The sequence below is a fragment of the Myxocyprinus asiaticus genome, chromosome 49 (assembly GCF_019703515.2).
Source record: "Myxocyprinus asiaticus isolate MX2 ecotype Aquarium Trade chromosome 49, UBuf_Myxa_2, whole genome shotgun sequence".
In the NCBI taxonomy this organism is placed as follows: domain Eukaryota; kingdom Metazoa; phylum Chordata; class Actinopteri; order Cypriniformes; family Catostomidae; genus Myxocyprinus; species Myxocyprinus asiaticus.
The window spans coordinates 5,711,620-5,726,286 of record NC_059392.1 but is presented as its reverse complement, the minus strand read 5'-3'; the positions used below and the strand labels follow the sequence as shown (position 1 = coordinate 5,726,286).

At 38.8% G+C, this 14,667-nt stretch overlaps 1 protein-coding gene across 3 annotated transcripts in view; it reads left to right on the top strand.

Annotated features, from left to right (window-relative positions):
• Positions 1 to 9,409: 9,409 nt before the first annotated feature.
• glsa (glutaminase a) overlaps positions 9,410 to 14,667 on the top strand; it is a 33,505-nt gene continuing 28,247 nt past the window's right edge. For all 3 annotated transcript variants that reach the window (XM_051693312.1, XM_051693311.1, XM_051693313.1), the window contains exon 1: positions 9,410 to 9,706. In XM_051693312.1, the coding sequence (XP_051549272.1) occupies positions 9,519 to 9,706 (188 nt within the window). In that variant the 5' untranslated portion in view covers positions 9,410 to 9,518. The remainder of the gene's footprint in view (positions 9,707 to 14,667) is intronic.

Here is a 14,667-nt window from a genome sequence, read left to right as displayed (position 1 = left end):
CGATTATCTGGAGTCATCGGAGAGGGAATTAGCTGCTAATCCACTAGTGACCAGGGTGGATTTGGAGCACGTCTGGGAGAAGTTGGAGGATTTGGAGAATCGTAACCGCCGGAATAATATCCGAATTGTTGGAATTCCTGAAGACGAAGAAGGTTGAGATATGGTTAAATTGCTGGATGGGCTCTTTCTGAGTCTGCTCAACATAACAGGCCATAAACTGGAAATTGAGCGAGCTCACAGGGTCCCGGCTCGGCGATCCGGAGACAGGGAGACAGGCCCCGATCAATTCTGGCCAAATTTCTGAGATCATCCGATAAAGATCTCGTGTTACGCAAGGCGAGGAGTAAAGAAAGGCTTTCTTGGAAGAACCACAGCATTTTCTTGTTCCCAGACTTTGTGAATTCGACAAGAGAGAAACGTGATCAATTCAAGGAATGCAAGAAACTCTTACATCAACAGAAGACTTTTGCACTCGGCCATTGATATTAATATGCTTTTGCACTGATGTACCAGGCCAAATTGAGAATAGATACTAAGGATGGTCGTAAAGTAATTACATGTCCCCAGCAAGCCATATCCTTCATAAAGTCAATGAACTGAGTAAGTTATTTTGTGGTTCTCATGTTGCAGCCAAGTGAACCGACTCACTGAACATCCACTTGATTATCTGAGGAGGCTGAGCGCCTTTTTTGTTTCTTTTTGTGCTGGTTCCGCCTAGCGGCTGGAATTTGTTTTGTGTAGCAGCACTCCTTCGGGATAGTCTTGTGGATGAATCTGCATGTTCTTTGTGCTTATGCCTCCTATTGTTTGGAGATTGTTTTGTGGAGTATTTCTTGCAGGACATTGGAGTGATTGGGTCATTTTTTGCACTCATATAGCAGTTGAATGGGCCGGCTCACTGAACATTCGTTTGACTGTCCGAGGAATCTGAGCGGCTTTTTTAATTTTTTTTTATTTATTTTTTTTTTGCTAGAGGCTGGAGTTTGTTTTGTGGAGGTCAACACCTTCGGGACAATTATGTGGATGAACCTACATGTTCTTTATGTTTATTCCGCCTATTGGCTGGAGTTTGTTTTATAGATTATCTTCTATTGTGTAAGTCTGTCTTATAAAATTTGTATACACTGGACTTGAGCAATCCAACGGCAAAGTTGTCGCGGGGGCTCTCATAGGCGTACATGGACTGTTTTAGAGGGATGGATGCCACTTGGCGCTGTTGTGCACAGGGTTAATGTGCACGTTTTTCTTTTTTCTGTTTGTTTGGTTCGGGGGGAAGTTTGGGGTTTGATTGTTGCACTAATGTGGAATGTGGTCTTTATAATTGTATTTTTGACACACAATCTATTTTTTCGAATATGTCAAAATGTCAAATGTTAATATAAGCGGATTGTCTCTCCCCACGTGGTATGTGAATGGGTTGGGGCACCCCATAAAAAGAAGGAAGGTTATTTCTCTTCTTAAGCATAAGAAATATGATATAGTGTTTCTTCAAGAAATGCATCTTTCCCTGCAAGAAGCTGAAAAATTTGGGAAGATATGGGGTGGACATGTTTTCTTTAGTGCTGGCTCAAGTAAGAGCAGGGGAGTCATTACACTGATTAGTAAGCATCTACAATTCAAATGTCTTAAACAGATTAAAGATAAATTTGGAAGAGTCATTATTGTTTTAGCAGAAATTCAGGGGCAAAGGTTGATTCTGGCTAATATTTACGCACCTAACGCTGATGATCAGGGCTTTTTTATAGATCTTGAAGGGATGTTGCAAGCCGCTGGCACCCCTCATGATATAATATTGGGAGGAGACTTTAATCTATTGATGGACTCAGTCCTTGATCATAGTGAAGCAAAAATGTGTAAGCCCCCTAGAGCAACATTGACACGTCTCAGGATGTGTAAAAATCCTGGTCTTACAGATATTTGGAGACTTTTGAACCCATCTGGTAGGGACTATACATTCTTTTCATCAGTCCATAAGATTTATTCTAGAATAGATTTTTTTTTATATCTAAGTCCCTCATTTCATCTGTTGTTGATTGCTCAGTTGGAAACATCTTAGTCTCAGATCACGCCCTGGTGAGTTTAGAGGTGTTGCCACATACGGAGAAAATTAAATCATATAGTTGGTGCTTTAATGTATCCCTTTTGCAAAATCCTGAATTCCAACAAATGTTAAAAGCTAAAATCAATGTTTATATGGAGACCAACTGGTCCTCAGTATCCTCTGTGGGCGTGGCTTGGGAGGCACTTAAGGAGGTTCTTAGGGGTCAGATCATATAGTATGCCTCTTTCATCAAAAAATCCAAAGCACGAGAACTCGTGGAGTTGGAAGGGAATATTAAAAGTGCCGAGGCAGAGCTGAAGCACAGAATGTTGTCTAATGGCCTCAGAGAATTGACCCGATTGAAATACAGATATAATACTATTTTGTCACGGAAGGTGGAGTTTTGCCTATTCAGGGCAAGACAGTCATACTTTGAGTCGGGGGACAAAGCAGGGAAGCTTTTGGCTAGATATATCAAGCAGAGAGAATCTTTTTCTACCATTCCCTCTGTGAAATCTGCTGGTGGTAAAATATTTACCTTGGCCATTGATATTAATATGCTTTTAAAGAATTCTATCTTGATCTTTATAGTTCCACATCTTCGTCTACTGATGAAGATATTAGAAACTTTGTGGAACCATTAGAACTCCCTAAACTGATGACTGAGCAAAAAAACAATTCTTGATTCTGAGATAAACTTGGAGGAGCTTGGTGAGGTAATTAAGGCCTTGCCTACAGGCAAGGCTCCAGGGCCAGATGGCTTTGCTGCTGAATTTTTTAGATCTTATGCTACAGAACTGGCTCCACTTTTGCTAGAAGTTTAAGCGGAATCATTAAAGAATGGAAAGCTTCTGCCAACCATGACACAAGCCCGGATCAGTCTGATTCTTAAAAAGGACAAAGATCCAAGCGAGTGTAAGAGTTAACGTCCAATTTCCCTGATCCAGCTAGATGTAAAAATATTGTAAAAAATCGTGGCTAACAGATTAAGTAAAGTTATGACATCTCTTATACATATAGATCAGGTGGGGTTTATTCAGGGCTGCAGGTCTTCTGATAACATAAGGCTTTCATCAATATCATGTGGTCAGTGGCGAATGATCAGACTCCAGTCACTGCCATCTCACTTGACGTCGAAAAGGTTTTGAGATTATCTTTTTAAGAATTTGGAAATATATTGGTTCGGGAATACTTTTATTGGATGGATTAAGTAACTTTATAGACACACGGTAGCGGCGGTAGAAACAAATTGATTAATTTCAGATTATTTTACTCTGGATAGGGGCACCTGGCAGGGTTGCCCTCTTTCCCCATTATTGTTCTGTCTTGCCCTGGAGCCATTAGCAGCCGCAATAAGAAAGGAAGATGATTTTCCAGGGGTGATGGCACGAGGTATGGCACATAAGCTTTTGCTTTACGCAGATGATTTTATTACTCGTCTCCAAACTCATTAGATATATGCCTTGCCTCCACAGAATTATTAATTCCTTTTCTAAGTTCTCAGGATACAGAGTCAATTGGTCTAAATCCGAAGCTTTGGCACTGACAGCATACGGGAGAAAGATTTCAACTTGGAATTGGAGGAGGGAGTGTGGGCTAGGATTCTAAAAAACGTCAAGTCTGCATCTAGAGATGCAAGGGTGTGCATTATGCAATTAAAGATTTTACATAGCTTCTATTAGACACCCTCTAGATTGTATAGGCTTGGTCTTAAAGACACACCCACATGATCAGACTCCGGTTGCTGCCATCTTACTTGATGCCAAAAAGGCATCTTAAAGACACACCCACCTGCTGGCGATGCCAATCAGAAGATGGAGACACAACCCATGTTTTTTGGTGGTGTGTTAAGATCAAAGAATTTTGGTTGAAGGGCAATCAAATTTCATTTTGCCCAGACTCTGTATTTTGGGTGATGGGGCAGTCATCAATTTGGGGGATAAACACATAAAAAATTGGGTTCTGGACAGTGTTATGATTGGCAGGCAGATTATTTTAAGGGGATGGGAGTCGGATGGAGCACCTTCATTTCCGGAGGGGTGTGCGGAGACGGGGTGGGTGGCATCTTTCGAGGAGGTGTCAAGTAGAAGGCTGAGGTTTTGGGATTTGTTTGATAGGAAATGGGGCAGTTATTTAGCGTTTTTGGGGGAGTCTCGGGGAGGGGCTGTGGAGAGAGAAGTTTAGTTTTAATTATGTATGATTATTATATTTTGTTTTTTGTTTTTTGTGTGTATTCTTATATGTGACCACGGGGTGTTCGTTGGGGGTCAGGGTGGGGTTGGTGATTGGGGAAGGGTAATAGTGGGGGTTAAATGTTAAATGTTGATTCAATGTATATATGTTGTGTTTTTCTTTGTTATATATCTACGAATCAATAAAAAAATGTTAATTGGAAAAAAAAAAGAATTTTTGATTTGTGACATTATTGTCATGCCAACGTTCCTTACAATTCTCATTACTGCAATGCAAAAAAAATCTCACAACTGTAACATGAATAAATTATTGATTGTTTATAAATTAAAAAACAAAAAAAAAAACAATAATAAAAAAAAAAAAAAAAAAAAAAAACAGAAAGTATTTGTCTTGAGACATGCTTTTAAAACTTCGCTTTCCCTTAAAGGGATAGTTCACCCAAAAATGAAAATTCTCTCATCATTTATTCACCCTCATGCCATCCCAGATGAAGAAGAAATTCAACTTTTAACTTTTAGAACAAGTATGAAGCTTAAAAAAAAAAAAAAAAAAAAAGGAAATCTTGAACTTTTTGAAATCTTTATTTTTTAAGTGTGTAGGGGTATATAAATATAAAAAAAAATCTATTGATGGCATGGATGTACTTACACATGAAAATTCATAGTTGTGAACTTTTTTTTTGGTTTGATAGTGCAGGATTTCCTATGGGGCCTCTCCTACATGATTGAGGTTAACTGTTATGTGTTTCCTCTCACTCATTAAACACAGTTTAGATGTCATTATGTCTCTATGAGATGGAGGAAATACTGTGGGTTTGTGTGGGTGTGTGTGTGTGTGTGTGTGTGTGTGTGTGTGTGTGTGTGTGTCTCAGAGCTGTGGCATTCAATATACAGTATACTTTATACAGATTTTAAAATACAGAGTTGTCTGGTGCAATAAAGTGCTAGATATAGGCCAATATGAGAACGAGGTATCAACTTTATCATGTTATCGTCATTTAAAATCAGTAATTTTCAGTTTCAGATGCCATTGTAGAAATGTAGTATTCATAGTCAGCCATGATTACTTTAATGAATGAGTGAAACTGTCAAATAACAGGATGGTTACTGAGATTAAGTGAGTAGTATTCGGCTGGTCATGTGATTCTAAAATGGCAGCCCCCATGTGCGGACCCTCTCCATGTAGAATAAAACAGCTTTGATAAGGTTACTGATATGACTGGTGTCCTCATTTTAATGTGTGGTCATGATTTCCTACATATATTGCTCAATTGCAATTCATGTCTTTATGAGTTAAACTTTTTTAATGAGGAAAAAAGTACTGAATGCACCTTTAACATGTGTTTATTTTTCACTTTACCCAGTTACATTTAAATTGTTTACATATTGTTTCCCCTTATTGCCTTTTAACTTTATATAAGCAATATAACAAGTTAAGAACAGTTTATTTTTAGAGGCAGCCTGGAAAAACATAATCTGGAAGCTGTTCATTAATCAAGCTGATCCAAGCAGCTTCCTGTTTTGATTATGTCCCACACACATACGTTAATGCTAAAAGACAGCCACACTCCACACACACAACACACAATTTGTGTCTTCAGCAGTTCTTAGATCTACTGTATAGATGCCCTATATGGGTCTTCCTCAAGAGACGTCACTAAACACCTACAGAATCTGTATGTGTGTGTGTGTGTGTGTGTGTGTGTGTGTGTGTGTGAGATAGAGAGAGAGAGGGGTTAGATCACTGTGGTGACCCAGATATGTGGGCAGTAGTGTGTTACTGTGGCTTCAAGCAAAGACTCTGTTACATTACAGTCATTAATCTAGATTTAAATTAGGGTTAAGGTTAGATAGACTTGGTAACCACTTGGCTTTTGGTTTATAAAAACGCAACATTCTTCCATGAATCGCTATAATCACAGAGAAACGCAGCTCAGTGGTCAAAATGTGTTTGGTCCGAACGTCCCCTTAAAAAGAACTTTAAAATGATTAAAGAAAAAAAAAGAAGAAAAAAAAAGAAAAGCAAGACAGCACAATTAATAAAACAGAAAGCATTTGTCTTGAGACGTGATTTTAAAAGTTCTTTTTAATTTGACAAGTTTGGTTTCCCTTAAAGGGATAGTTCACCCAAAAATGACAATTCTCTCATCATTTACTCACTCTCATGCCATCCCAGATGTGTATGACTTTCTTTCTTCTGATGAACACAACCAAAAATTTTAAAAGAATATTTCAGCTCTGTAGGTCCATACAATGCAAGTGAATGGGGTCCAGAACTTTGAAGCTCCAAAAAGCACATAGAGGCAGCATAAAAGTAATCCATAATACTCCAGTGGTTTAATCCATATCTTCAGAAGTGATATGATAAGTGTGGGTGAGAAACAGATAAAAAATTAATCCAGGTTCATTTTGGGGTGCACTATCCCTTTAAGAAGAAATTCAATTTTTAACTTTTAGAACAAGTATTTTGAAATCTTGAAATCTTGAGCTTTTTGAAATCTTTATTTTCTAAGTGTGTAGGGGTATATATATATATATATATATATATATATATATATATATATATATATATATATAAAAAAACTACTGATGGCATGGACGTACTTACACATGAAGATTCACAGTTGTGAACTTTATTTTGGTTTGATAGTGCAGGATTTCCTATGGGGCCTATCCTACATGATTGAGGTTAACTGTCATGTGTTTCCTCTCACTCATTAAACACAGTTTAGATGTCATTATGTCTCTATGAGATGGAGGAAATACTGTGGGTTTGTGTGTGTGTGTGTGTGTGTGTGTGTGTGTGTGTGTGTGTGTGTGTGTCAGAGCTGTGGCATTCAATATACAGTATACTTAACAGATTTTAGAATACAGAGTTGTCTGGTGCAATAAAGTGCTAGATATAGGCCAATATGAGAACAAGATATCTACTTAAAATAAAGAAAATTACATATGTAAAAATTGGTATACAGGTCAAACAAAGAGAAAGTCATTAACTTTAGACTTTAAAGCTAAATGAGTGGTTACAAATAATTTTACTGATAAGAAAAGGAAAACTGACACCAGCATTATTATTATTATAAAGAGCACTCAAGGAATCATATTGTTTCCTACCAGATGGGGGGAAAAAATGCATTTAAAAAATGATAGAGAAAGTGTCACTTTTTATATTGCCCACAAGGTGGCAAAACAACCTAAGGTATTGGTACGCTTCTGGAAAGAAAAGGACGTGTGGATTTTTGAAAATCCTCCATGCTTAGCTAGTGTTCATTTTTTAAGCATACTACTTTGCATAATTATACATAATATTTTTTTCAGCTTTGAGAACAGACAACATCTACACTAACAACAAATTAGTAATGCAAACAAATGCACTTAAATTAGAGATCAGTTTGAAAGGCAAATGATATGAATTTGATGTAGATTGTAAATTAGAATGGACGGTTCAAATTGGTGAAAAGGTCTTATGCAACTGTGCAGGTGGCCTTTGTGGATATTCAGCGTAATAATCTCTGCCAAGCAAAATTCCTCTTTCCGTGTATCTGACTGACCTCCAAACCTACAGTATGGGACCTTATTGGACCATGCACAATATTTTGATTGTGCTTTATAATCAGTGTTGGGTAAGTTACTCTAAATAAGTAATTAACTACTAACTACTTATTACATCTTCTAAAGTGTAATTAGATTACTGTACTAATTACTCTGTCTGAAAAGTAATTGCATTACTTATTACTAATTACTTTCTAAAACCCTGATCAACCACGACCAGATGAAAAATACAAGGATAGACATGAAACTGTTCTTTTAATTCTTTCAAATAAATCATATAATATCAAATAAATGATTCATAAACTGGCCAAAGAATTTAAGTGGGGGCAGCGTTAAATTAGTAAACTTTTTTTTTTCTCCTCAATTTGGAAACCCCAATTCCCAATGCGCTCTAAGTCCTCATGGTGGCGTAGTGACTCGCCTCAATCCAGGTGGCGGAGGACGAATCTCAGTTGCCTCCGCGTTTGAGACCGTCAATCCGTGCATCTTATCACATGGCTTGTTGAGCGTGTTACCGCGGAGACATAGTGCATGTGGAGGCTTCACGCTATTCTCTGCGGCATCCACGCACAACTCACCACGTGCCCCACCAAGAGCGAGAACCACATTATAGTGACGACGAGGAGGTTACCCCATGTGAATCTACCCTCCCTAGCAACCGGGCCAATTTGGTTGCTTAGGAGACCTGGCTGGAGTCCCTGGGGTGGTAGTCAGCGTCTTTTCTCACTGAGCTACCCAGGCCCCTAGAAAACATGCATTTTAACATTAGACGTTAAATTTCAATTTTAAATTCACTATTGTTTTATATAGAATTGTTCTATAGTCTATACAGTTTTTAACACAATTACATCAGAAGTAACTGTAATTAAATTATGGAAAAATTAAGAGTAATCCCTTACTTTTTTAGGGATTGTACATTGTACTTGCTTGTTTTTATTATTATCCCCCCTGGAAACTACGACCCTTCCTGCTGTCACAATGAAGGATGACAGTATTTTGTTGTACATAGGCATTTGTCCTCCTACTCTTTAGACAGACATTGGCAGGCACTTCCTGCTGTCACCGTTTCTTCGCTGAACCCCCTCTGAATAAATGGGAGAGAAAAGGAAATCCCGCCTTACAGGTTAAAAAGCCAATTACTTTTCAGACACAGACGTCGCCACACACGCGCATGCGCATTAACTGAACCAGCCTGAAAAATAGCGTATTTAGCGTGATTTGAGCTAAAGAAGCACCATTCATGATGCCAATATTGTCACATTTTACTGTTGATTTGAAATGTATTATTTGATCGTAATCTTGATCAACCATTTAGGAGATTCCGGTCTTTCCCCGTTCAAGTAGATGGGAGCTGTACTTTTTTGTCGCTTGTTCACATAGAAAATGGCTGCCCAGCTTGCCCGGGAGCGTTTCAAATATGGCCGCCGAGTGGACTGACTTGCCTTGAAAGCACATTGGCTTCAGCCAGCCCTCTCCGCTCTAACAAACAAAAGGAAGTGACCATTACGTCATTACGATGATTGACTCGCGAATGAGCCAATCAATGCTCAGCACGACGTCACACTGGCCAATGGAATGCGAGCAGCGGTACAAGGGGAGGTTTTCATTCTGAAAACACACTGAAAGAAACCGGCACGACAATCTTCAACGCAGGATAATCAGAAAATCTGACATATTATTTTACGAGTAAAATTGTCGGAAACATCGTTCCTATTTAGCCGGTTGTGTTTGCAATGTTACAGCTTAGGTTCTCGGGGGCTTTAAAGGACTTTTGTAAACCCAGTCTAAGACGCATTTTAAAAAGTAATACGGATAATAAAGCACCACCATGCACATCATTTAGGCGCCTTCTGTGCACCCAGACAGACGCGACCGGCCAAGCCCAGAAAAATGCTCTCGGCACCGATGCGTCTACGGAGAAGTGAGTAGCGCTTAAAACCAGCTGCTTTTTAATTAATAAACACTGTTAAAACCTCAGTGCATCATGCAAAGACTCTGTTTTGTTAGCACATTGTCCATTTATGAATTTGGGTATTGAAAGTGTGGAAGATTCTAGATGTTTTCAGTTTAATGCAAGGATGTAACTAAATATTCATGATTGGGGCGGGATTTACAAATGTACATTGAAACCCCCATGTTGATCGACTGCTTATCTGAATATTGGGGTGGAACATGTCCTCCTCAGTGTCTGTGGAAGATACAGGGGCGTAGATTCCAGGGGGGATGGGGGAGGTAAAGCCCCCCCCCCCCCCCCAATAATAAAAACAAGCAAGGACGACCCCTCCAATATTTATACCATGATCAATGGAAACATGTAAATTCGTCATACTGTAATCCCTCCCCAATGTTCAAGCCAAATCTATGCCCTTGTAGATACGTCTAATTTTTTATGCATTTATAGCGATTGCGCGATATATCGGCAAGACCGATTAATCGTCCGATATTTGGTAGTTTTAAAATCGTCAATATGTTTGCATGCACTTGAAATAGACCTATTCGATTTCAGTTTGACTTAAATAGTCATATTTGTTATTTTAAAATGTCACATTAATGCTTTAGGCCGACTGAAATCGTAAAAATTGGGTTTTTGCGAAGTCAAACTAACAGACCTAGATAATACGATTGTTGCTCAACTTCATCCAGCACGTTATTTCAACAGTAGTTGGCCTCTTCTTTCCTCCAAAATTCAAGTCATGCATACTTGGACAGATAAATGAAGACCGCAGCTCGACTACGCAAAAACCCGCTGTAGCTCTACCGGATGACTACCAGAAGTGTCATCTCTCCATTGGGTCAACAATGGACAATATTTTTGATTAAAGTTTCAGTATATATTATTTAAAATATTCCTTTGCTTTTAGCAGTTTCGTGTTTTTTTTTTTATTTTTATTTTTTTTGTAATCATTAAATTGTATTATGTCACATATATATTAGCATTGGATCAGCAATCAGCCCTGTTCTTTGCTAAACATGTGTTGCAATTATTTTATGCGTGTACCGCCACTTCCTCTTCCCGTAACAAAGGCCTTCAAAGCCTGGAAGTGATGAAACTGGAGTTTCCTCTGAAAAAAAAAAATCAAAGCCAGGGACGTTTAAAAAAAAAAAAAAAACATCCAGTAAATCTCTGAGCACACATTGAATGATGTTGTCTCAGAGTAGCTGATACTATCGTTTTTATGATCAGCATTTGTTCATTTACTATGCATGGTATGTGTGTTTGTTCTTGGAGAGACAGGTTGGCCTTTCTCTCCATCTGTTTCTCTCTCATGACTTTTGAAGGTCAGGCTCAGCTTATTGTTACATCTGTAAGGTTCTGTCTGGTGGAACGTGTTAATCCATACCTTAGATGTTTCTGCCAGCATGTATATGTTTGATTTGAGTGTGTTTGTGTGTTCTCTCAAATTCTTTCCTCCTTTGTATATGTAAAATCGTCTATCATCCTCCACCTGTCACCATGGTTTCTCTTTCTTGTCTCATGCTCTGTTTAAAAGCTTAGTGAGCTGCCTTGCTGTCTACTGCCTACATAGGCGGTGGGCTGCACGATTAAAGTCATATTGCAATTGTTTTCGAAAAATATTGTGTTTGTGATTTGAACTGCGATATGACACAAAAAACTAGTAATTGATTCCTATTCCTAAACCGTCGAGCTTTTATTTTGGCGACATTGGGACACAGACTGCACAATACTTGGAGAAGAACCTCAGAATTCAGCTGCACTTGACCCAGCCCATTAGTGCTTTGCATGCGCTATTTCGCCAACCCACTTGTACCTAGACTTAGCACATGCTTGCACAAAAATACCAAAACTTTATGGCCACGCCCACTGACTTTGCACGTATGACGTATCGCATAGCATTGTGCTTAAAACGTAGCACTCTTAAAATAGGGCCCTGTGTCTCACATTATTAGCAACATGCTAGCAACATACTAACAGCATACTATTGAAATCAATTCTGATTTGAGTCTCTCGTTTAATTCGCAAATTGTGTTGTTGCCTATAAAAATTTGTGCTTCTCACGGAAATTGCACGAGAGACTCTATTCAGAATTGATTTCAATAGAGTTTTCCGTTAGCATGTTGCTAAGCTAACAACATGATAGTGTAATAAGCGCAGAAATAGTAGTCAGTCTTGAATTTGTATCAATGCATTTCAGCATTGAAAAAATCGTATTAATAATCGTAATTTCTCACACTGTGTCTGTCATTTTGGATGGATTTTTTCCCCCTTACTTGTCGCTTTGCATTCAGGGATTTCCTTCTGTGCAAAGGATACATGCAATGCTGCCTTCCCCCTACATCTCATGCACAGTGCGCGATGCAAATTTCATTGTCAGTACACTTTGCGCATCGTCGGCGTTTTCACCTGCTGTTGACTGTGCTAAAACAGTTTCACAAAGCTGTCGTAGTGCAAATGCGGCGAATTTTTTTTTTTTTTTCCTTTTTCTCCCAATTTGGAATGCAATTTGCAATTCCCAGTGTGCTTTTAAGTCCTTGTGGTCATGTGGTTCGCTTCAGTCCAGGTGACGGAAGATGAATCCCAGTTGCCTCCGTGTCTGAGATTGTCAAGCCGCGCATCTTATCACGTGGCTTGTTGAGTGCGTTGCCACAGAGACATAGCGCGTGTGGAGGCTTCACGCCACCCACCGCAGCATCCACGCTCAGCTCACCACGCGCCCCACTGATAACGAACCACATTATAGCTATCATGAGGAGGTTACCCCATGTGACTCTACACTCCCTAGCAACCGGGCCAATTTGGTTGCTTAGGAGACCTGGCTGGAGTCACTCAGCACGCCCTGGGATTCGAACTAGCAAACTCCAGGGGTGGTAGCCAGCATCTTTACCACTGAGCTACCCAGGCCCCCTTGCGGCAAACTCTTTTGACTGTTTTCGTATGGGCTCACGGTCAAAAGATTATACTTTAAAAGGCTGAGCACTCATCCATGCTCAAGACAGAATGGCACATGGAAAAGCGAAGTGTACCTAAGCCTTTTGAATATAGACAAATTTATTAGAATTTAGTAGCGCATATGTGATGCCTTGAAATGCTGCCTACGTAGGCAGCTCACTAGGATTTTGAACAGCTGTAAACAGTCTTTATGTAGTAGCTTAGCAGTAGAGGACAGCACAAGCTGGTTGTCAGTAGCAACCTCACATCCGGACAGATGCTAGATTAATTCTCTAAAGTCACACTCCCTACCCCATCTTTTTTTTTAGCTCAGCCAATTGGTATATTGATTTAATACACCAATAGTTTATTTGTAAGGCAGTGGACCCAATACCCTTTAAATCTATCTCTCTTTCTAAATCAATTTCCCTCTCTAATATTGTGTTCATAAGCATCATATAATACTCTTTGGTATGATACCAGTTCCTCGCTCTTGTTCACTGTAGTCTAATTCGTGGTGTCAGATTTCAGAGGCACATGTGCACAGTCCTGAGGGGGTCCACCAGACGTGTGGCCTCTTTATAGCTTCATTCACGCTCCAAACAAAGGTTTGTAGAAATCAGACTGGCGAGTTTTTTTTATTCTGATGTATCTGTATTAGGGACACACTGATAGACGATAATTAGTTGTGTTCGGTAAGCCAAGTATCACTATTATTGTTGCTAATACTTTGGGTTGGGGATTTAAACAAACCCCTTACCATAAGTATTACATTTTAATACATCATTTGTCCTGCACCATTTGTGCTGCAGACATGAATGATACCTCAAATTGTGCGGCTTGTTGAGGATAGGTGTGCTATTTATTTTCTAAGCGATCAAACTTACGATTTGCACTGGGCGGGCGATAAAATGGGGCAAAAAATCCCAAAGGCTTTGCATTTAAGGAGAGACCCGAGCCATTTCTAGGAACCAGGGTTAGGTTGCACGAGCTGTGCATATGGTCTTACTTAAGTTTGGGCGAAAAGTTCAAACTAACGGCTAAGTAACTACTACAGTAGTTATTTTGTAACTAAGTCATTGCATAATTTGGTTGCACCACCTGTTCTAAACGCGAGACTTAGCTAGAAGGGCTCTATATAAAGCAATGTGTGTCGTATAATATGACATTTATCTTTATTGATCCAATATGCAACATTCAAATTTGTAAACAGAAGTATAAAAAAGCTGTGCATTTAAGTTTGATGTCGAAAACAAATACTCATGTAACTGTCAGCTGTAATAAATTACTGTACATTTAAATTGAAATAATATAAATAAAAAATAAGTAAATATAATAAATAGTAGGACTATAATTAATATGTAAATAATATCCAGGTACTGTATCTAACATTAATAGGGGGCAATACATAAATATTAACAACAGACTGATAAATTGAACTTTATTTAATATGCTATATATTTTGTATGTGTTGTATATTTTTATAACTGTGCACGTCAGTGACACCGGGCGATATGCTCAGGAAAGCGCACCATTTAGATCTTTTCATGCTAAAGAGCTGCTAAGAAGTCAATTTTTTACATAATCGTGTATTGTCAACATCATCATATATGTCTAAAGGATTTAAGTCTGTTGCGCAAAACATGAACTCATTGATATCATTTAATCAGTTTGTATTATTATTCCAACCGCTACTCCTGGTCAGAGGCTTCCGTAAATATTATGTTACACATAGGGTTACGTTTCACCTAAGTGTATTGGTGCAACGTTCAAATATTTAGTAGTGTGTAAATTGTAGCTTGGTGCCTATTTACGCCACAACTATGCTATGTTGTAATTTACGCACGGGTTGTGTAACTGTGCGTAAATTACAACTAAAGTAACAACTTAGCAACCACTTCACAATGCCATAGCAACCTTCCAGAACACCTTAGTGACCTCATAGCAGTACGCTAAAAGCACACGGATCACCTTAGCAATGGCCTGGCAACCAT